The sequence below is a fragment of the Poecile atricapillus genome, chromosome 6 (assembly GCF_030490865.1).
Source record: "Poecile atricapillus isolate bPoeAtr1 chromosome 6, bPoeAtr1.hap1, whole genome shotgun sequence".
NCBI lineage: Eukaryota > Metazoa > Chordata > Aves > Passeriformes > Paridae > Poecile > Poecile atricapillus.
This window is the reverse complement of record NC_081254.1, coordinates 22,640,212-22,661,796: the sequence shown is the minus strand read 5'-3', so window position 1 is coordinate 22,661,796 and position 21,585 is coordinate 22,640,212. Positions and strand designations below refer to the sequence as shown.

At 49.2% G+C, this 21,585-nt stretch overlaps 3 protein-coding genes across 7 annotated transcripts in view; all 3 read left to right on the top strand.

Annotated features, from left to right (window-relative positions):
* The window catches only part of EXOC6 (exocyst complex component 6), an 89,096-nt gene extending 86,859 nt beyond the window's left edge, over positions 1-2,237 (top strand). For 4 of the 5 annotated variants that reach the window (XM_058840718.1, XM_058840717.1, XM_058840720.1 and 1 more), the window contains 3 exons: positions 175-287; positions 636-647; positions 1,114-2,237. In XM_058840718.1, coding sequence (XP_058696701.1) covers positions 175-287; positions 636-647; positions 1,114-1,246 — 258 coding nt within the window. In that variant the 3' untranslated portion in view covers positions 1,247-2,237. Of the gene's footprint in view, positions 1-174; positions 648-1,113 lie in introns of those variants that run through there. The other variant, XM_058840721.1, reaches the window with a different exon arrangement.
* A 717-nt stretch (positions 2,238-2,954) lies between these two features.
* On the top strand, positions 2,955-12,307 carry LOC131580324 (cytochrome P450 26C1). Its single transcript, XM_058841384.1, has 6 exons — positions 2,955-3,146; positions 3,227-3,451; positions 3,580-3,855; positions 5,469-5,624; positions 9,098-9,604; positions 9,877-12,307. Exons 1-6 carry the CDS (start codon positions 2,955-2,957, stop codon positions 10,237-10,239), a joined length of 1,719 nt encoding a protein of 572 aa, XP_058697367.1. The 3' UTR covers positions 10,240-12,307.
* Positions 12,308-13,474: 1,167 nt separating this feature from the next.
* LOC131580327 (cytochrome P450 26A1) lies at positions 13,475-17,071 on the top strand. Its single transcript, XM_058841386.1, has 7 exons — positions 13,475-14,195; positions 14,379-14,603; positions 14,695-14,982; positions 15,104-15,253; positions 15,579-15,713; positions 15,930-16,082; positions 16,273-17,071. The coding sequence occupies exons 1-7, from the start codon at positions 14,007-14,009 to the stop codon at positions 16,612-16,614; spliced, it is 1,482 nt and encodes a 493-aa protein (XP_058697369.1). The 5' UTR covers positions 13,475-14,006; the 3' UTR covers positions 16,615-17,071.
* Positions 17,072-21,585: the final 4,514 nt, after the last annotated feature.

Genomic DNA, 21,585 nt, shown 5'->3' with positions numbered 1-21,585 from the left:
TCCTCTTGGGGCCGAACCTGCCCAGCCGCCTGCCTGCACACTGAGGGAGGCGAGAGACGTTAAAGAAGGAAATGGGCAGGTGAAGGGGGAGTGTTGGCCGGGCTCGGCGAGGGGCTGCGCCCGGCCTCTCCGCAGAGCCGCCCCACACTCCCTCATCCGTCTCTCCCCCCGCAGCTCCTGGACCTCTTCATGGTGTGGGACTGGTCCACCTACCTGGCTGACTACGGGCAGGCCACCTCCAAGTATTTGCGGGTCAACCCCAGCACGGCCCTCACGCTCCTGGAGAAGTAAGTGCGGGGGCCGGGGCCGGAGCTGCCGGCGCTGGGATGCAAAGCGGCGCCGGAGCCGGAGCCGCCCTGCCGGGAGCGGCGGGGCCGGACCGCGGGAGCAGCCAGCGGCTGCCCGAATTGCCGCTCTAGGGAAGGGAGACGCTGAGCTTTGGCCGTAGTGAAGCCGGTGCGAGGTTTCGGCCGGCCTGGCGGGCGGGCAGGGAGGGCAGGGTGAGCAGGGCACGTTACCGGCAGCCTGGTACCAACCTGCTTGTAAAAACCGCATCAAAGGGCGCTGCGGTTTAAATACTCTTTCTAACAGTGTTTTCTCTCCTCTCCTGCCCGCGATGAAAATGTCTTTTGCAGAGTTCACAGAGGGTACGTATCGCCTATATTGTTACAAAATATTGTTTCTCTAACTTTATTAATTTCCGGAATTTCGTTGTCGTATCCGTTGGTACGGGAAATCAGCAATATATATGCCCGTTTCTGACGGTGAACAAAACTCACCCATTCGCCGAGTCTGAATTTACCATAGAAGCAGATGATACTAACGGGTTTTCTGACTTGCTTCTCTCCTAAGGCAATTGGTAGGATCGGGGTCCTGCTGAAGGGGTATTTGCTGAATACTTACAGGTTATTTGTGAAGTAGTATTTGATAAAACGAATTCTGCATTGCAGAAGTTTAATTTAAGAACACATAGTGAACAGGTTTTGTAATCTTCCATTTCTTATTAGCGGAAAGATCAAAAGAGGAACAGTAGTAAACCAATCAAAATAGTTGGTTTTTCCTTTTCAATTTGTGTTTCTAATGTGTTTGTCATTTACTTTTTTATTTCTCTAGAATGAAAGACTCCAGCAAAAAGAACAACATTTTTGCTCAGTTCAGGAAGAATGACCGTGACAAGCAGAAGCTAATAGAGACTGTAGTAAAGCAACTTAGGAGTTTAGTGAATGGTATGTCCCAGCACACATAGGCCTCTTAAATCGACAGTATCTCATCACACCGAGGTGTTTCTTAGCCACTATTTCTACTAAGCAAATGGTGATACCAGTTAGGACTTTTGTTTGACAGAGAAAAAGAAAAATGCAGTAGATGGATTGTACATGTAGTCTTCAACAAGCAATTCTTTGTACGTATTTTTAATGGATCGAATACTATTTTGTATATTGTAAACAAATGGTGAAAAATGAGGTTGTACAATAAAAACCAGCGCAATTGTATTGTACATGGAACAGCTGAACTGTAAATATATTATTTAAATAGCTGCAGATATGGTATCCAAAATTTTGCTCAGATTAGGAATTATTTGAGAAATGATCCCTTAGTTGCTGTTTTCTGGTTGAATCCTAACTTAATGTTTTTGAGCATTGAGATACTTGTGTTTCTGATGCCGCCTGTTGTTTTCCCGCATTAAATGTATATTAGCCTTAAAGTGGTTGGACATAATTTTGTATACCAGGTTTTGTAGTCTGGAGGTATGAAAAAGTCTTCTGATTTTTAGTACCTTTGAAAACTACCTGAGAATTAGATATCTATTTAGCATTAGGACTTAGGCTTTGTTCTCCAAAAGGGTTTAATCTTGAAGTTGTAATGTAAATAACCATTTGAGTTCTTTATAATGTGACATGTTGTTGTTTCGTTTGGTTTTGTTCCTCAGGGTTACTATTTCTAACTGTACTTTTGTAAGATCTCGGGTTCTTTATCCCAGGTTGCAGTAAGGAATAGGTTTGCCGCTGTTGGTTTTGTGCCGCATCTGTTTGTTAGTTTGCGCTTTCTCCTGCCAGCCCCATCCCAGCGATTAGCATTTTGTCCCACTACCAGTCTTTGCACTGTCCCCTCCTGGCTGTTTTAGACACTAAGAGAATGTCTAACAAATACAAACCAAATGGAACGTGTAAAAATAATGTACATTTTCGCTGTATTTTTAAGTTATTGACGGTCTAAATACAGTAATATAAACCTCACCCGTATTTCTGTTTAATTTCACACACCGGAGCACGCCTCGGAGCCGGTTTTGCGGGACCTGTGCAGGTCCCCACTCATTGGTGATTTACCCCCGGGGAAGGCGGCCGGGGATCCGCGCGGCCCCGACGGCGGGGTGCGGGCCGGGAGCGCTGCAGGCCCTCCCCGACTGCCGCTGCAGGCGGGGAAGCCGCGGGCAGTGAGGCTTGCCGGGGAGGGCTGGGACGCTCCCTGGTCGGGGAAGCCCGGGACGGGACTCGCCACCTGGGCAGGCCGGCCCGAGGGGGCGCCGGGAGCTCCCGGCGGGGCGGAGAGGGTGCCCCGCTCGCAGGGGCGGCCGTCCCGCCTCCGGCTGGGGCGCCCCGAGGGGTGGGCGGGGGCGGGAGGGGGCGCCGGGCCCTCGGCCCCGGGGGCTGCCCCGCCGCCGCCCCGAGCCCCTCGGCCGCTGTCCCCGGCCCTCCCGCGCCAATCACCGCACTTGGCCGCGCTGCTTAAATATGCAGCGGATACGTCATCTCCGAAGGTGGATCGGGCGTAAGTGGCCAATATCTATATAAATGTGGCCGAGGGGCGAACCGGCAGCAGGAGGCGAGCGGGGCCGGGCGGGCAGCAGCCGGCAGGGCCCGTCGCGCAGCGCCCGTAGCCGAGTCGGGGGGCGCCGGCCCCCCGTGCCTGACAGCCGCCTCCGCCCGCCCCGTCCCCGCCGCCGGAGGAGGAGGATGCCGGCTGGGCTCTCCTGGCCCGAGGCGGCGGCGCTGGTGCTGCTGGCCCTGGCGCTGCTGGTCACCCTGTGCCGGCACCTGTGGGCGCTGCGCTGGAGCCTCAGCCGGGACCGCGCCAGCGCCCTGCCCCTGCCCAAGGGCTCCATGGGCTGGCCCTTCTTCGGGGAGACTCTGCACTGGCTGCTCCAGGTAAGGCGCCGGGAGACGGGACGGCTCGGGGTGGGAAGGGGCTGGCGGGAGCCACGGGCTGACCCGCAGCTCGTCCCCAGGGCTCCCGCTTCCACAGCTCTCGGCGGGAGAAGTACGGAAACGTCTTCAAGACCCACCTCCTGGGCCGGCCCGTGGTGCGGGTGACGGGTGCTGAGAACATCCGCAAGATCCTGCTGGGTGAGCACACGCTGGTCAGCACACAGTGGCCCCAAAGCACCCAGATCATCCTGGGCTCCCATACTCTGCTCAGCTCCACTGGCGACCTGCACCGCCAGCGTCGCAAGGTGAGCCTCACAGCCACCCGACAGGTCACACAGCCCAGGCGGCACCTCCGGCCCAGGCCTGGGCCTCGGTGGCATGCGTGCTCCCCCTGCTTTAACTACCTGCCTCTCTTCCCCCCTTCTCCTCCTAGATCCTGGCCAGAGTCTTCAGCCGTGCCGCCCTTGAGAGCTACCTGCCGCGGATCCAGAAGGTTGTGAGCTGGGAGCTGCGGGGCTGGTGCATGGAGCCAGGCTCTATCGCAGTTTATTCCTCCGCTAAAACCTTAACTTTCCGCATTGCAGCTCGGATTCTGCTGGGGCTCCGCCTGGAGGAAAAGCAGTTCAAGGATCTGGCCAAAACTTTTGAACAGCTGGTGGAGAACCTCTTCTCCCTGCCCCTCAACCTACCCTTCAGTGGGCTGCGCAAGGTACTGCTGCCTGGACTACTCCTTCTGCCCTGGCGGCACAGACCCCCTGTCCCTAGGCCCACCAAGGGACATTTCTGATGGGCCAGGACACCTGCAACACCCCATTCTAGGTCTGAGGGCTTGGTATCTTATCTACCCCAGCCATTTCCCCTTCTCTCTGCAGTTCTCACCTGCTCCTGCCTGGCTTCCAACACCTCTGGACACTGGGTCCAGCTCATTGTACAGCACACGGCTCCTCTTCTCCCTCATCCCATATGTTGCCTCTGGGGAGTTCATCATGTCTGACCCTGTCCCATCTTACCCCATCTGAACTCATGTCAGCCCATGGCCGAGGGGTGTGTGGGCGTAAGGACAAAGACAGGTGGGCACAGCACACCTCACCTTAGCACCTCCTCTTGCAACTCAGGCAGGCTGAGGACTTTAAGACCCTCTTATGGTCCTCGGTCCCTTGTAGTCCGGCAGCCTAGAGACAAGTCAGGGAGAGAGCCTCTTTCAACCTGCAGTTTCTTCCCTGCTGCTCTGCCCCTCTTTGCCTCTCCACACTCCTGCTCTAGGTATAGATTCTGTATACCATTCTTCATCTCACATTCCTCCCTCCTCTGGCTTTGTGTGCTCCACCCTTACCGCAGCTGAAGTCTTCTGTCCACTTTAGCCTGGTCTTCCCTCATCTCTTATTTCCACTTTGAGCTTTGCCCTGTTGGATCACGTTACCCAGACAGTCCAAGTTCTCCCCCAGCCTCTCTGCTACTCTTCATCAAAGCTCTTATTTTCCCTGTCCAGTTTGTCTTTGCAGGTTGTTACCAGTATGAGCTTTCATCCCTCCTTCCCTATCCTTCCCTACCCTCTTTCAGGTCAGCCAAAGCCCGCCTGGTCCCAGATCAATATCTTTATCTTGCCTTTCGGTCTTCTTGTCTTTCTCCTCACTCCCTGCCCAGTTTACTTAGTCCAATCCTTCCCACCTCAAATCTAAGCCTTTGTATCTTCTTCCCAACATTTGGTCATGGCCATTTTTAATTTCAAACTTCTGGTCCTTCTGGCTTTTGCAGGAGACATTTTGATAGAGAGTTGTATGCTCTGTGACTCCATCCATCCCACTTTGCAAAGACATTGTTGGTCACTTGACTTGCTGAAATCTTACATGAAAGTTTTGGTGCACGGGAGTGCAACACACCTGAAAATGAGCTGACTGTGATTAATCTGTCTTTATCCACTATATCCTTGTAAAACCATTCATGCCTTGCTGTCTGGACTCAGTTTTATTGTTACCTTTTCTTGTCCCTTGGGATAAGCTTCTTTTGGACCTGGCCCAACTATAGGTTTGCTCAGAGCAGATGCCGCTGAATTTGGTAGCATGGGTTTACTGCCGTCTTTTTCTCCCACATTGTTTATTGGGATTTTGTTGCATTTGATTCACAACAGCAAGGCAACAGAATGTGCAGCATTTTCCCCCAAAACTGGTGCCTCTTGCAAGGCTCTGGGGCTGGGCAGCAGATTAAACAATTCTTGCTGTTACAGGTCCTGGGATTAAGGATTGCTACACTTGGGTACCCTTGGTCTCTCTAGAGAGGGGAGCAGTTCCCAAGGTTCTCCTGAACTGTGTGTGCCTCTCGCAGGGAATCAAAGCACGGGACATGCTACATAAGTTTATGGAGAAGGCTATACAGGAAAAACTTCAGAGAAACAACCCAGAAGACCACAGTGATGCTCTGGATTTCATAATGAACGGTGCCAAGGAGCATGGCAAAGAACTCACCATGCAGGAGCTAAAGGTAAGGAGAACCTCTGCCTTGCAGTGCCACTTGTGACTCACTGTCTGTTTGAGATGGGCTGAGGGCCAGGAGAAGGCTTGTGTGGGGACCACCACCGGCTGCTGGCTCCTGTGCCCCTCTTACCAGCAGTGAGGACACCAGCTTCTGTGCAAGTGAGGGAGCTTGCACTTGGCACACTCTAAAGCTCTCGTGGTCTTGTGTCGCTTTGCATTAGAAGGGACCTTTTTAAAAGGGAATGGATGTCCCTTCTACCTTTCCTCTTCATGGCCACCAGCCATGTAGGATGCTTGTAGGGTTATGTGGCTGTGTTAAGGCTCTGCACATCTGTGCACTCAGTAACCTCCAGGACACTCTCTTGGAAATATTTAGAGCTATTTGTGTGCTTCTCAAACACAGCCCAGCACCCAGCCTAGGGCAGGGTGTTGATCACATCACTGGACTCCTCAGGGCTGTGAGCCCAGAAATTTCTGAAGTGATAAATCAGAATGGGTCCAGGGATGGAACAACGAATTCCAGGTCAATCACTATCACCTCCTCATTCATCAGATCATGTAGCCTGTGGATTGCTATGATGAAATATGATACATGACTGTGACACAGAGATGAACCCAGTAGTCTTTACTGAGCCAAAACCACCAAGTGAATGTGATGAGTATTTTGCCAAAGATCTTGGGAAAAAAAATTGTCATTAGTACTGCATCCTTCATAGTTCCACGTCACTTGCTATCCGTGAATGATAGATAAGATTGCATTCATATAACAAGTTTTGAAGCAGTTTTGCATGGGTACAGCATCTGGATGTGGTTTTAAAGTATTTGAATATAGTTTAAAGGTAGTTTTACTATTTATAAAAGTATTTCAGGATAACTATCCAAAGACTAATATTTTATAATATTTTGTAAAAATGCAATCTCTAAATCTAAAATATTTGAAAAACTTTGAGCAACTATTAGATATAATTAGAACTAGCATATATTCCTAAATAAATTTTATTGTAATTATTTATGACATTATTTATTCTAACGTTTTATTATAATGTAATTTTTAAAAAATTGACTTATTCAAAATATGATTGATCAAGATTAATTAATCTCTGTTAAGAGTCACATGAATATTAAGCAAGAATAATTTCACAATCTCTCATCATGTCCCTGGCTCTGACCACAAATGGAATAAGGAGATACTGAATATAACATGGACTGAGTGACATGACAGTGACCTCGGGCCAGCTGATTCAAATTTTAATACATTCATATGTTGTTCTGCACCTTTAGGGTTGGAAATTTTCTGTATTTAACAAAATTACTTGCAAACTGAATTGCCTCTGCTTGCAATTATGGCAGTATTCTCCACCCTAATAAAACAGTAGTAGAGGTCTCATTTAATGAAACAGTGTAATTGGATAAAAAGTCCAAAGCTGTCTCAGAGTTGTGGATATATGTCTTTGAGAGACCCTCCAGACACTGGCACAAACTAGTCACTAATTTGCTTTTTGTTCAAATGATCTGGAAAGACAGTCTTCCCAGAAATTTTCCAAAATACACAGTGATTTGTCCTGCTGCCATGAACTCACCAGGGCCCTTGAAATGTAAAGCTCATTAAAAAGATACTGCTTTGCCAACAATACTCTTTTAAAATATTTTAAACCTTGGGAAGATTTTTAAAAACCCCATCCTGCCTAATAATGCTGTCACTGGCTGGGTGTAATGCTGCCTGTTCTGCCTCCCAGGACAGGGACGGTACTGGTGATGAAGCTTGGGAATATCCTGCCTTTTAGTCACTGGTTCTGTTGGCCTCATAGAAGCAGGGAGGGAAAGTTGTGACAGCAGCTGTGACACAGCTTCTGCAGCAGCACTGTCAGAGGTTGATGCAAAGAACATAAGGGCTGTTATTTCAAACCTAAGAGCTTGCCCTAAATTCCTTGCATGCTATTGAAATGTCTTGGGGTTTAATTGCATGTGGTGGGACTGAGAGGTTTCTTTTCATCTGGGTCTGCTACCTTGTGAATGTAAAAATTCCTGCTAATGCCTGCAGGAGGTGTGATAGGGATTGACAGGGATCTGTTGTTCCAGGGGTTTTATTTCAGCTGAAAGATACCCTTGAGGGCTGCACTTTGGCCAAAGCATCTAGTCCAGCCAATATATGGCACTAGGGATGTTAGCAAAAAGTCATCTTTGTTATATTATCCTTAACTTTATCAGACTTGAATCCAAGTACCTTCAGTCTTCAAGTGTTCTTATTTGTGTTTGTGGCTTCACCTCTCTGGAACCAGTTGTGTCAGAACCATTTAAAGTCCAGACACAGTCATGTGAAAGGAAACTGCTCTGTGTCCTTGGGGGATTTTGCTCCTCTTTGCCCCTGGGCTGAAGCAATTAGTGCTCTGCAATACCAGTCAGTTCCAGGCCTCCCAGGGACACTTCTCCTGGTACTCCTACCTTCAGCTTCTCCTTGCCTTTTGTCTCTGGCCTCAGCACTCCCAGCCCTGTGCTATGGAGCCACTGGCACCTTCAGATGGTGCTGTAGGTTTGAGGGTTATGTTTGCTGTCAGAGATGTGTCATGCCATGGACCACCTCTGGGCAACCCTTAACTTTGGGAAAACCGTTTGCAGAAGTTTATCAGAGGGTGCTGCAAAAAGACCCCAGCAACCTGGCATATGCTCTTCCGTATAGACCCTGCAGACACAAAGGCTGGGAGGCTGCAAGGGGACCTCTGACCTTGGACAAAGCACATGTTACAGATTTGACTGTGCTGTGGTCCATGTTAACCATCTGAGCTGGTTAACTTCCTAATTTGTTATGGATATATCTGCTGTGGAGCTAATGGGAACTCTGCTGTGCTTCAGACTGTACAGCTTGAAAAGCAAGCAAGTCCATTGCCTGGTGTGTGCTCCCTGCTGGCTACAGCACTTCCCAGGCTGACCCACTCTAGCACAGAGGCCTTTATGCTTTTGCCTCTTGCCTTGAGTCCCCTCCCAGATCAGATCAGATCAGTCATAACTGGAGATGGATTAAATGTAACCCATTTTAGCTGCCAGCACATTAAGTATTTGTGCATAAACCACTGCCCATATTCACTGCCTGGGCAGAAAAGTAAAAGCTGGGTACAAAGGGGAACTGGCAGATGAAGATAAAAAGCATAATACTTGAAATGGACTTTACTCAATGTGCTATAATGCATGCTAAAGTGCTGCCTTAAAATTGGTAAATCTTGTGAAGAAAGCTCAGAAGAGCTAGATTGGAGGTAATGTGTACTCATCCCAGCTGTGGTTCTGCATCAGTCACTTAGCAAGTGGATGTACAGTTCATACAGAAATGCTTTGGTCCCTGCCAACCCAAGATGGGTGCAGGTTTGGGGATCAGAGTGGGGCCCAAGGCCTTCTGCACAGGAGCAAAACCTGCAAAAGATGAGAGCAGTCTGAGACACAAGCATGTTGAAATGTTATTCAAACTTGGCATTTTCATTCCTCTCCCAGGAATCAGCAATTGAGCTCATATTTGCTGCCTTTTTCACCACGGCTAGTGCTAGCACGTCTCTGATCCTCCTGCTATTGAAGCATCCCTCAGTGATTGAAAAAATAAGGCAGGAGCTGATATCCCATGAGTTGTACCAGCAGAGTCAGTGCTGCCCTGCAGGACCCTGTCTGGACACCCTGACCATCCAGACCAGGGATAGAGAGAAACCACTTTCCCACTCCATGGCCAAAGACATTCTCCAGGACCAGAGCCAGCCCCTGGCCCCAGTGGAGGAAGATTCCCTCCAGTCCAGTGCCCTGCTGGAGCCCACTGTCCCCCAGAGCAACTCCTGCCCTGGCCCCCAGCTCCCGGCCCCACCAAGGCTAAGCTGTCACTGCGCCTCAGACATCAGCCTGGAGAAGCTGAGCCGCCTGCGCTACCTGGACTGTGTGATTAAGGAGGTGCTGCGGGTGCTGCCCCCGGTCTCCGGAGGCTACAGGACGGCACTGCAGACTTTTGAGCTCGATGTAAGTACTTCATACTGTGGCAGGCTGCTAAACAGCTGCTGCCTGCTGTTGTGTGCAAGCACCCTGTGTCCAGCACAATGGTGGTGCTTGGTGGTGTAGCTCAAGGGGAAGTGTTACCTGGCAACCTCTGTGGGTCCCAGTTGGGCTGGGGAGAAATGGAACTGCAGAGCAGGTGGGCAGTGCGGTGGGGCTGTCACCAGGCACCCTCTGCTCACCTTCCAGTAGCACAGGTATGTAACAGTCCTCTCCTCCCTCTTCTCTCCCTTTCCCAGGGTTACCAGATCCCCAAAGGCTGGAGCGTCATGTACAGCATCCGTGACACACATGAGACAGCTGCTGTCTACCAGAGCCCCCCCAGCAGCTTTGACCCAGACCGCTTTGGTGCTGGCCGGCCGGAGGCTGCAGGCCGGTTCCACTACATCCCCTTCGGTGGAGGGGCACGGAGCTGCATTGGAAAGGAGCTGGCACAGACCATCCTCAAGCTGCTGGCCATTGAGCTGGTCAGCACGGCCCGCTGGGAGCTGGCCACCCCTGGCTACCCCACTATGCAGACCGTGCCCATCGTGCACCCTGTCGACGATGGGCTGCAGCTCTACTTCCACCCCTTGCAGCCCAGCCAAGGCCAGGAGGCCTGAGCCAGGGATGCCCTGCTCCCCTCAGCCCTGGAGCCAATGCCCCTCCACAACTGCCAGGAGCAGGTCTCTGCTGCCCCAGGCTGGCTATGCTACTGGATCACTGCTGAACAAAACCTTAAAGGTCTTTCTATTTTTCCTCTCCTGGTGTACAGGCTGGTAGGGCATGCAGGGTGCTGCAGCAGGGTATCCCACTCCCAAGCACTGGCGCAAAACCTGCTGAAGCTGCTGACAGGGTGCTTATGCCATGGGGGCTCAGTCAGCCACTGCCCCATTCGGCCCCCCAGCTACCAGGGATGGGGAGCAAAACTCCCAAACCCATAGCTAAGACTCCCAGGGTTATCTCCTGTAGGTGTGTTATAGGAGAGGCAGGACATCCTGCACACTGTAGCTTTTTAGATGATAAAAGAGAGAAGGTGGGGGGCTCTGCAGGAAAACACAAGCCAGAGTTGCCCAATCCATGGCATCAACTCTAGCTAGAATAATAGGGTGTAAAGTGGTTTTTATTGTAAATATTTAATCTCATTCATGCACTTCCCATTACAGCTGGCACAAAGAGGATATCTCTCATTTATCCACTAGCAGTAGCTGTATATGTTGTGCTTGAGCACTGTGCTGCTGCTTGGGGTCTGTAATGAAGCCCCCTCTGAGGTCCCCCCCAGGATATTCTCCCCAGCCACAGCCTGCCCATGGGATTGGACTGAAGCAGGGGAGGGGGCTCTGGGGAGCAAATGTTTAGAAAACAGGCATTTCTGAATACATCTGATTTGTGGTAGAAAGTCCCTTGTTCTGATGATGCTGTTCCCATTGCAGAGGGGACATTTGCAAGGTGACACAGGCCCTGTGATAGCTGGCTGGCTGGCCAGACTGACTGTCACCTCATCAGCCCAGCTCTGCCAGGGGAAGTGTCAGGACAGCAGCTCCATGCATCCATCCAGGGGGTGGTACCTGAGGCTAAAAGTGGGTGCTGAGGGCACCCTTTTAGATGGCTTTTGAGTACCTCCACAGGGTATTTCTTTCCCATGTAAAATAAAATTGAGTCCTGTTGCTTGTGTACTGAGAACAGAGCCATGGTCCTTGATCCACGATGACATGTTTACACATTTCTTTCAGCTTCACTTCTACTCCCCACTGTCATGCATTCTGTGTGAATGCAGTGGGAAAACAATCATCCTTGTCCCTCCAGAGCATCCCATGCCTGGTAGTGTCATGTGTTCTGTGTGAAGAATCAGCTTGACCTGTGAGGGCCAAAACACGGCATGAAGACAGTGTCCCTTTGGAAAGGCTCTGGGGAGCTCTCCAGTCTCCTGAAACTCTCGTCATCCTGTTTCAGTGCTAGAGATGGCCTTGCCCTGGCCAGTCCCCCTTGCCTGTCTGTGCTGGGGCACTGCAGCAAGGCATGTGCTATCCTTAACTGCTGGAGGGCTGTGCAATGACCACCACGCTACCTCGGGCAGAAACTTGGCTCCCAAATGTGACAGGTCAAATCTGGAAGAGGTTGAACTGCAGGCCTGAGTTAAGTGCTATTGGCAAGTCGACCCTGTAGTGAACCAGAGCCTTTGGCCCTCCTGACCTTGTCCTGAAAGGTGAATCTTTTTGCCTATCAGAGGTGAAATCAGTAGATGGCGGCTGCAAGTGGCAATGACTAACTTTAATTAGCAGGAGCTACTGGCTGACTGAGACTGCAGGAGATTCAGGGTCTCGCTGTGGATAGGGCTGGGCCTGCAGTGTCCAGCAACCAGTGCAGGAAGGTCAGGGCTCCTGCAGCAGCGCACTTAAAAATTACCCTGAGCACCAACAAGCCCGCTGAAAAATGTAACATGAATCTAGTTAAAAAAAAAAAAAAAAAAAGAAACAAAAAGAAACTGATAAACTGATTTTGTTTGCAGATAAACACGAGCATTTACAAATGAAGTGTAATAATTGTTACTTGTAATCAAAGTTTGTTCATATTAGGCTGTTAATTTCTTGACCCCCTTCCAAGATGTTTTTAATTATCCCTTTCACTCTTTACCATTTGATTCTTTTCAAGCCGATGGCTGGGGAATACACAGCTGGGGAGATAATAAAGCCTTCCTGTGGCAATTATCGGTGCTCAGGCCACCGTATCTCGTTATTTTGATAGACAGTGAACTTGGCGCGGTTGCCGGCCGGGTTCACTCAGATGTCACGGTCCGTGTTGTAGGTCACAAGCAGGTCAGCGCCCGGCAAGGGGAGAGCGCCGGGTCAGGGCGCGGCCGCCGCTCCCGGCCAGCGCCGGCCGGGCCCCACGGAGCCGCCCCAGGCCCGCGGCGAACCCCGAGGGGCTACGGCCCCCGGGCCGGGGGAGCACCCTTCGGAGGGTTCCCTCCTGGGCAAGGGGCTGCGGAGGCGGGCCCCGCTCCGACACGGCATCATAACAGGAGGGCGGGTCTCGTGTGATGCGTTGATCGTTAGAAAAATAATAATTAAAGGTGACATCTCCCTCTCCCCTACACAGACACACACACAAAACTTCCAGCGTTTATTGAGCTTGTCTGGGAACAAGAAAGCAAAAGTAACAGGGAGGGAAAATATAAAATCCGTAAAAAATAAAAGAAGTGTATTGGCAGCAGCCGTGGCCGGCGAAGAGCTCCGCGGCCCCACAGCCGCGGTCCTCGCCGGGCGCTCCTTCCCCAGCGGCCGGCGGCTCCTGCGCCGGCACCCGGCAGCAGCCCCAGCCCGCGCACCCCTCCCGCTGCCCTGCTCCTACCCCGCTCCTCCTGCCCGGAGTCGCTGCTCCAGCCCGGAGAGCAGCTCCGCTTCCCGCCCGCCAGCGCGGAGCCCCTGTGCCGCGGCTGCAGGCGGGGTGCCCGGCCGTGCCGAGCGCCTCTTCCCGGCCGCGGCAGCCCCGACGGGATGCCGGAGAGCCTCGGGTGAGGGCTCCGAGGCAGCAGATCCCGGGGAGAGGAGCCGGGCACGGCGGGTTTGGTGTTTCCTTTCTGCGCTCACCTCCTTTTCCCTCGATGACCCGCGCTTGAACCTGCATCGGGAGGCTGAGACGAACTGCTGCCGGCGGCTCCTTCCTCCGCGGCCAGCAGAAATACAAGCCGTGCCTTTCGAGGTGAGCCAGGGGACAGCGGAGGCTCCTCCGCCGATGCGCCGGCACAGCTGCGGCTCTGCTCAAGGGGTCTCCGGGCTGCCCCAGCACGGGGGACCGTCCGCTCCGGCCGTCCCACGGTCCCGGCCCGGCATTGCCCGGGTGCGGCCGCTACCTCGCCGTTCCCGGCCGACGGCGGGCGGGCGAAGGAGCTGCGCAGAGCGCACCGCGCCGGGCGGTAGCGCCGCGGGGTAGGTGTCTCCGGACAGCCGGGCCGCCGGGTACCGGAGCGGGAATTTCTGGGAGCAACCTCTGGTCTCTATCGAGCACCGGTGATAAATCCGAGGACGAGGAGGCGGCGGTGGCCGACCACTGGCTGTCAGCTGTCGGCGGCGTCCCGCAGCCCACTCGCTGAGCGCAGCTCAGGGTCAGCGAGCCCGGAGCCGCTGCCGCCGCCCCCGACAGCACCTTTCCTTCCCCGGCAGCGGTCTGCGGCGGGTAGGATGCACTACGCAAAACAAATAGTTAAAGATTTCGGGGGGAGGAGCTAGGCCGCAATCCGCAATTAAAGATGAACTTTGGGTGAACTAATTTATCGGACCAAGGTAGGGGTGGGCAGCAACCTGGGAAGGGTATAAAAGGCGGCCCGCGGCGAGCCCAGCCCGCGCACTCAAGAGCTCCCGGGGGGCCGGGCGGGAGTCGCTCCCTAGTCATGGGCTTCTCCGCCCTAGTCGCCAGCGCCCTGTGCACCTTCCTGCTGCCCCTGCTACTCTTTCTGGCTGCCGTGAAGCTCTGGGACCTGTACTGCGTGAGCAGCCGCGACCCCAGCTGCCCGCTCCCGCTGCCCCCGGGCACCATGGGGCTCCCCTTCTTCGGGGAGACGCTGCAGCTGGTGCTGCAGGTAAGGCGAGGCGAGGGCGCGGGAAGCGGAGAGGAGACCCTCTGGAGCCAGAGCTCCTCTGGCTGCAGGGGAGGGAGATGAGAGACAACTTTGACAAGCTCCCCTGCCCAGGTGGGAAAGAGCTACTCTTCCTGCCTCTTCCTCTTATCCTTTCTACAATTTATCATTTCCCCCCCTGTCTAGAGGCGGAAATTCCTGCAGATGAAACGCAGGAAATACGGCTTCATCTATAAGACTCACCTCTTTGGGCGGCCCACGGTACGGGTGATGGGCGCCGAGAACGTGCGGCACATCCTGCTGGGCGAGCACCGGCTCGTCTCCGTGCAGTGGCCCGCCTCGGTGCGGACCATCCTGGGCTCGGGCTGCCTCTCCAATCTCCACAACGGGCAGCACAAGCACCGCAAAAAGGTACGGCCCGACGGCGGGCGGGGAGCGGGCGCGGTCGCCCCGGGCGCGGCGGCTGAGCCTGTGTCCCGTTCCTCCCCGTCCCCCCGGGCAGGTGATCATGCGCGCCTTCTCCCGGGACGCCCTGCAGCACTACGTGCCCGTCATCCAGGAGGAGGTGAGCGCCTGCCTGGAGCGGTGGCTGGGCGCCGCCGGGCCCTGCCTGCTCGTGTACCCCGAGGTGAAGCGCCTCATGTTTCGCATTGCCATGAGAATCCTGCTGGGCTTCCAGCCCCGCCAGGCCAGCCCCGACGGCGAGCAGCAGCTGGTCGAGGCCTTCGAGGAGATGATCCGCAACCTCTTTTCCCTGCCCATCGATGTGCCGTTCAGTGGGCTCTATAGGGTAAGGCTCACGGCGGGCCAGGCGGAGAGGGGTGCCCCTGCGGCCAGCGCACGGGGGAATCGGGGGGGAGGGATGGCACTGCAGCCTACGACCTACACTGTTCTCCCTCCTGCTCGGTCAGGGCTTGCGGGCACGCAACATCATCCATGCCAAGATCGAGGAGAACATCCGTGCCAAGATGGCCCGCAAGGAACCTGAGGGTGGCTACAAGGATGCACTGCAGCTGCTGATGGAACACACACAGGGTAACGGGGAGCAGCTCAACATGCAGGTAAGGTTTCCCAGGACTGGATTAATTTCTCTCCCTCAGGCCCTCTGAGAATGTCATAACTACCTTGTGGGGACAAAAGGAAAGAGCAGGAGATGCTCTCTCTCTCAATGAAATAAGCCGGCTTGTGTTGAGCACTAGGGAGTCAGGTTGCTGGATGGGGAGATGTGTCCACAGGGAGCATAAGCACCACCAACCACCCCCATCCTGACCCCTGGGTGTCTGTTCCAGTTTGGGAACAATGTACAGCATTGCAGTGGTAGAGTGGGCCTGATAGAGATAATGTGTTCAGGGCCTGGTTTATGCCTCTTCTCTCCTTTGTGTTAAGGAGCTGAAGGAGTCTGCCACAGAGCTGCTGTTCGGGGGCCATGAAACCACTGCTAGTGCTGCCACCTCGCTGATCGCCTTCCTAGGGCTCCACCATGAAGTCCTGCAGAAAGTGAGGAAAGAACTGCAGGTGAAGGTGTGTCTTCCCCAGAGGCATTTCACAGCAGGGGGCAGTGGGAGGAAGGTACCTCCAGGACAGGTATCCCAGACAGGGCTCCCTTTGACCCAGGTGCTGCCCTGCTTTTAGGGGTGGCAGGAAAATACTGCTTGCAGCTGAGGGGCAGCTGCTTTGCAGTGCCAGGAGCCCTGGCTTCATGGTTCATGAATTTCATGGCAGCATTTTACTTTCCAGGGATTACTGTGCAGCTCCAACCAAGAGAAGCAGCTGGACATGGAGGTCTTGGAGCAGCTGAAGTACACAGGCTGTGTCATCAAAGAGACCCTCAGGCTGAGCCCACCTGTTCCTGGAGGATTTCGGATTGCACTCAAGACCCTTGAGCTAAATGTAAGCAAGGTTTGGGCACAACTCCTCAGAGCAGCGGCAAAATATTTCATGTTCGTGTGGTCTGTCTGCCTTAGAGTGACCTGCAGGAACCAGGAGGGGAGGTGGGGTGCACTGATGTGTCCTGTGCTGTCACTTCACATTATTTAGCACAGCAAGGTGCTTCACATCTCCTTTCTGTTCTTTTTTATAGGGTTACCAGATCCCTAAAGGTTGGAATGTTATTTACAGTATTTGTGATACACATGATGTAGCAGATCTCTTTACCAACAAGGAAGAATTTAATCCAGATCGCTTCATGTCTCCATCTCCAGAGGACTCCTCTAGGTTCAGTTTCATTCCTTTTGGTGGGGGCTTGAGGAGCTGCGTGGGCAAAGAGTTTGCAAAAGTCCTTCTAAAAATATTTACAGTGGAGTTGGCTCGAAGCTGTGACTGGCAGCTGCTGAATGGACCTCCTACAATGAAAACAGGCCCCATAGTGTACCCTGTGGACAATCTGCCTACCAAATTCATAGGTTTCAGCGGCCAAATCTGAGAGCTCAACACTCACCTCAGACTGGATTTCTATATAGCATTTAATATGTACATAGTAACTTTTTATAGCAACAAAGGCCTTTAAGTATTTAAAACTTGTAAATGTTCTATAGTTATTTATGTCTTCTAAATATTTCAAGAGGCTATCATATTTTTTCCCCCAAGCACTACAATTATGGATCTCTGATTCATAATTAGATAATGTTATTTCTATAGAAATAAGTTTTCCCCTATTTAAAAACATCATTGAGAGCTGGCCAGCTAATCATTTGAAGACATTTCAGGATGGTGTATGTATTAAGAAGTACTCCAAAAGCATTCGAAACAATGATAATGAGATACTCATCGAAATTACCTGAAATGGTTATTGTTTGAGAGTGTTTTCAGTATTATTTGTGTCTAGATCATATGTTTCATGTGTGAATTTTAAGTTTGATAATAAAGTTTATTTTTGATGATCCTCTGTATGAAGATCGCTGTGTATGCTAGAGCGTAACTTAATGGATGTGGCTTTCGGGTTCGGATGTAAAGTCGGATCTGCTTTTTTGAATGAGGCATTTGCTATTTTTGTGTTCGTAACTCCCCTCCTTCATGTGTAAGTTGCTTGAGTAGTTAATTGTTACAAATTTTATCTTGTAAATGCAAGAACAGTACAAAAACACATGCTTGCTGAAAACTGCATGGAGTGATGGCAAGTGCTACAGGTCTCCTTATCAAGACCATGATCATGATAATGTTGAGTCACAGTAAAAAAGAAAGAAAAACAAAAAAGAATAATGTCACACAAGTCTTTCTCTGGAGCTGGTTGAGGAAAAAAATTCCATAAATGTCCTCCCCTCCCATATTACTGCTGACCTGTGTAAACAGATCACTGAATCTTGTTCTGTGTTGAGCTTGCTGGCTATGAATCTTTACTTACGAAGGTGTCTCTTATCAGCTGGTAGAGCAAATAAAATCTGCTTATTTCTCCTTGAAATGCAGCAGCTCTGACTAGGTCAGAGATAGAGCATGCATTTGGTTTAAGAACTTCTTTCCTGGAATTCAGCAAAGTGAAAACTAAAAGGCAGGCACTAATGTGAATTGATTAACAGAAAATCAACTGTTGAGATGCAATTCCCCAGGGGTGTGTAAGCAGGGCAGATAAAATGCCCTAGGCATGACCCCTGTTTTGGCTTAACCATAAGGGGTTTTGTGGCCACCCCCGCTCACTACACCTATTAGTCTTCCCTCAAAAGTCAAACAACATAGGATGGCTCTATAAACATCTACAAAGTAAACCAATGTAATTCAGCGTCATGAGCAGTTGTATCACCATACAGAATAACTAAATTTTTTGTTTGCTTCTGGAAAACAGTCACTTTTTCATTATGTTCTCCCAAGATCAAAATTAAGGGCAAAGCTAAGTTACCCAAAATAGCTGCAGGTGCTTAACAGCATCTACGAGGTTTGGAATTTTTTTTAAGGGGTGTTTCTATAAGGCATTTGATATGTTTCCAGCTAGCGTTTTAAACATCGGAGCTTCTGGTATACGACCTTAGATACAACCTACGTATGACCATAACTATCAAGAATTTTTCATATTCAATTTTTTGTAGCTCCAAAACACATTCTTTTTAGATTTCACCTGAGTCTTCTTGGCAATGTTTAAAATATTAAATATTTTTTCATGTGCAAACTCCTTGTGCCATTATGTTTCTCAGGGACTTGATGAATAACCTTTGTTTATTAGCAATAGTAGTGGAAAGCTGCAAACCTTGATCCTAATTTGGAGGTGATCTGGAGTCTGGAGAACAGCAGGACTTGTCTTGGTATTCTTTACTAACATTTTCTTCTGTAATATCAAAACATTCTCCAAATCCAAATAGATGTTGATATTCTTTAAATGTTTCGTTTCATTTTAGTTAAAGTCTTTTATATATGGGAACTTCTTGCACGGTCTTCATATTATTTTGGTTTATGTTTTAATTTTATAAAGAATGGGAACCTAAGTGCTAACCTAACAAACACTCACACAGTGTAAGTCTAAGGCCATACATGCAAGTCTTTAATTTTTGGTTTTGAGTCAAGTTTGCATGGCTTTTATGTTCAAAGAAGAAAAAAAAAATCATATACTTAATTTGATTTTGTCTGGACATCTGGGGGCACATCCTCAGCTGCTGTAAATCATGAAAACATAACCTATGTAATGTACTGCCCCTGCAATAATTTATCTCTGTAGCTAAGCGATCTGTCACTGCTGTGCAATTTAGGCATCCTGCAGCTAGCATTAAACAAGCTATCTTGAGAAATGGTAGCAGCGTAGCTACAGTAAAACGGAGCTCAGTGCGGGTTAATTGCTAAAATATTTGCCCAACTTCTTTAGCAGGTTTTACAACCCCTGCTAATCTCCTGTATGCAGCTGTATTTTGACAGCTTGGATGCTGGCTGCAGACCAGTTTCAGGTGAGCTCTGGTGTGAGCGTAGCTTTGCCTGCTGAGCAGAGGCTGGCGTGGGCACATGCTGAGAGTGTGGCTGCTGTTCAGGTGCTGCCTGTCTGCTGCACCCTGAGCTCCCACCCCTCTTGTTATGCTGGGTCCAGGAACTGATTTTGTTGAGAAATTACCTATCAAAAAATAAATTGCTTTTTGGGCCGGCCAGCTCCTCATTTGAGCTCCCCACAGGAGCGCAGTTTGTGCTGGGGTGCTGCACTGAGACAGGAGGCAGGGTATTTTGTATTCCTTCCCCTTGGTTAGCCTGTTATTTAAAACAAAAATATTTGACCAGGTCTCTCTTCTAAAAATCACACACAGTTTAAAAGGTGCTGTGTTTTGGTCCTGGAGTAAAAAGCCATGATTTATATGTAGTGTGCCGGTTCTTCCCTGAGGGTAAGGTGAGTTAATAGAACCCACACTTCTCCTAAAACCATGTAACAGCTCCTGCCAGCCAGCAGCATCTCTGAAGCTTAGAATTTCTGAACTGTCTATTCAGTGCTAAATGTGTTGTTCTTAACAACACACAGTTGTATCTATTCTTTAATTGAAAGGACAGTTAAGAATTACACTGATGTAAATTGGCATTGAGGAATGCTACTTGATAAATCAACACTTGATTGAAATGTAAGAGTATTTCCAGATAAGGTCAGAACAGGTAAAAGTGAATTTTGCTAGTAACCACTATATATATATATATATATATATATATATATATAACCACTATATATATATAACCATATGAGTAAGAAATCATACATTCTGAAGACTCATTGGAAATGATTTAAAAAAAACTTAATCAGGTTTACTTATTTTGTCCTTGTGAAAAAAAGATGTGCTACTTGCATGTTGCTCTCAGCAGTTGAACTGGGAAAGATTTTCTTTTGTTTTGGTTCATAGAAGCACCTATTCCAGGGACAATATAATTTGCAGTCTTGTATGCTTAAGGTTTTGAACTTACTTTTCTGACATTTTATTTAATTTATTTTTTTAAATTCCTTACAGGAGTCTCATTCTGCAAGATGAGAGGGTGGTAAAAAGGTTTTCCTTCTTTCTACTCCATTTCAATCTATTGTATATTTTCTTATTTTATTCTGTTCAGTGATTTAGAATAATCTTTGGAGAGGTACCAAGAAAAATACTTAATAATATGTAAAATAATTAATCTTTGACTTTTAAATTGTACTTTTCTAAGTGCTATAGGAAGGTTTTAAAACTGTTTTTACAAATCTGCATCTAGCCATCTTTGAGAACAGAACACTGCTGTGTTTTGTTAATTCTACATATCTGCAGAGGTTTTCAGGGTGGATGCTGATAAAATAACATTCCTGTCTTTTAAAAACTAATATGCATAAAATTAGAACCCTGGATTCAACTCTCTATTTCTTATTTTTAATCTTTGGAATTGATTTAATAAGGTAAATATTCTGAAAATTTGTAATCTGTCTCAAAGAGAGCTGCACTGCTTAGACTCCCTGAAAATCCAATATTACTTCTGATGTAGTCTTAAATACAGATAGTCCATATGTAAGCAACCTATTGCTGAATTTCTTTACCTGAAAATTATATATATCATCTTTCCTAGAACAGTCTAACAGGATTATATGCAAGACTCCTGGATCTTTTACAAGGCTATGCAGGACATTTGCATAAACTTTAATCATAGACTTTTGGCAAAGATTTAGAAATTTTAAAATGCAGACACAAATCTTGTCTTTGAGTTGTACTGCTGGTATGTTCCAGGCTCAAATTAGTGAATTTATTTATGGCTTAAAGGTACTATGTTACATGTAGTTGCCCTCTATTATAACAGAAAAAGTGGAGTGGGTTTGGATAGCATTTTTAGTTGAGATAGTTTTGTTTGCCAGGTGGTTTGTATTGTAAATTTTCTGTCAAGTTATACATCCAGCATGCAATGCAAAACATATACAGATTAGCAGCAAAAATTCAAAAAGTTTATTAGTTGCAACCATTAGAGTGATAGATTAGGAGAAAGGAAATGTAACTGGCAGCAAGTTTAGAGAAGACTCATTACTAGACTGGCTTGCTTCACTTGTTTAATAGTGTCTTACAAAAAATGTTATATGAGAAGTTCAATGAATAATGCAGCCTTCATTAAGTTATGTAAATGAATGTAGCTTCGTGGGTGGGTTAGAAATAAAATATTTAACAAATCTGTTTACATCCAAAGAGTAAAAGCAGCGGAAACAGCTTTTAAAGAATCTGAGATTTAAATATTTAAAAGGTGACAGACAGGAGAACTTTCATAGTAGGACATTACAGTGCTGTTTTAATAGGTGTTTACAGCTTGCCTCTCAGTTGCAACATAGGCAGGGCAAGATACTAAGTATTCTCAGTTAATTAAAATGTTGTTTGTCCCTTTATCAGCAGTCCCAACATTGCAGTTTCACTTGTATGCCATTAGTGCCCCGGAGACATGCAGAACTTACGTGATTTGCAAGGCTGGAAGGATCATTTTAGCAAAAGTGACTTATGATGTACTT

Excerpts from the sequence above, each read along its gene's own strand:
- LOC131580324 (XM_058841384.1), top strand. The coding sequence starts at position 2,955 with ATGCCGGCTGGGCTCTCCTGGCCCGAGGCGGCGGCGCTGGTGCTGCTG. Across the intron at positions 3,147-3,226 it reads CTCTGCACTGGCTGCTCCAG|GGCTCCCGCTTCCACAGCTC; the intron begins GTAAGGCGCCGG and ends GCTCGTCCCCAG. Across the intron at positions 9,605-9,876 it reads TGCAGACTTTTGAGCTCGAT|GGTTACCAGATCCCCAAAGG; the intron begins GTAAGTACTTCA and ends TCCCTTTCCCAG.
- LOC131580327 (XM_058841386.1), top strand. The coding sequence starts at position 14,007 with ATGGGCTTCTCCGCCCTAGTCGCCAGCGCCCTGTGCACCTTCCTGCTG. Across the intron at positions 14,196-14,378 it reads CGCTGCAGCTGGTGCTGCAG|AGGCGGAAATTCCTGCAGAT; the intron begins GTAAGGCGAGGC and ends CCCCCTGTCTAG. Across the intron at positions 16,083-16,272 it reads TCAAGACCCTTGAGCTAAAT|GGTTACCAGATCCCTAAAGG; the intron begins GTAAGCAAGGTT and ends TCTTTTTTATAG.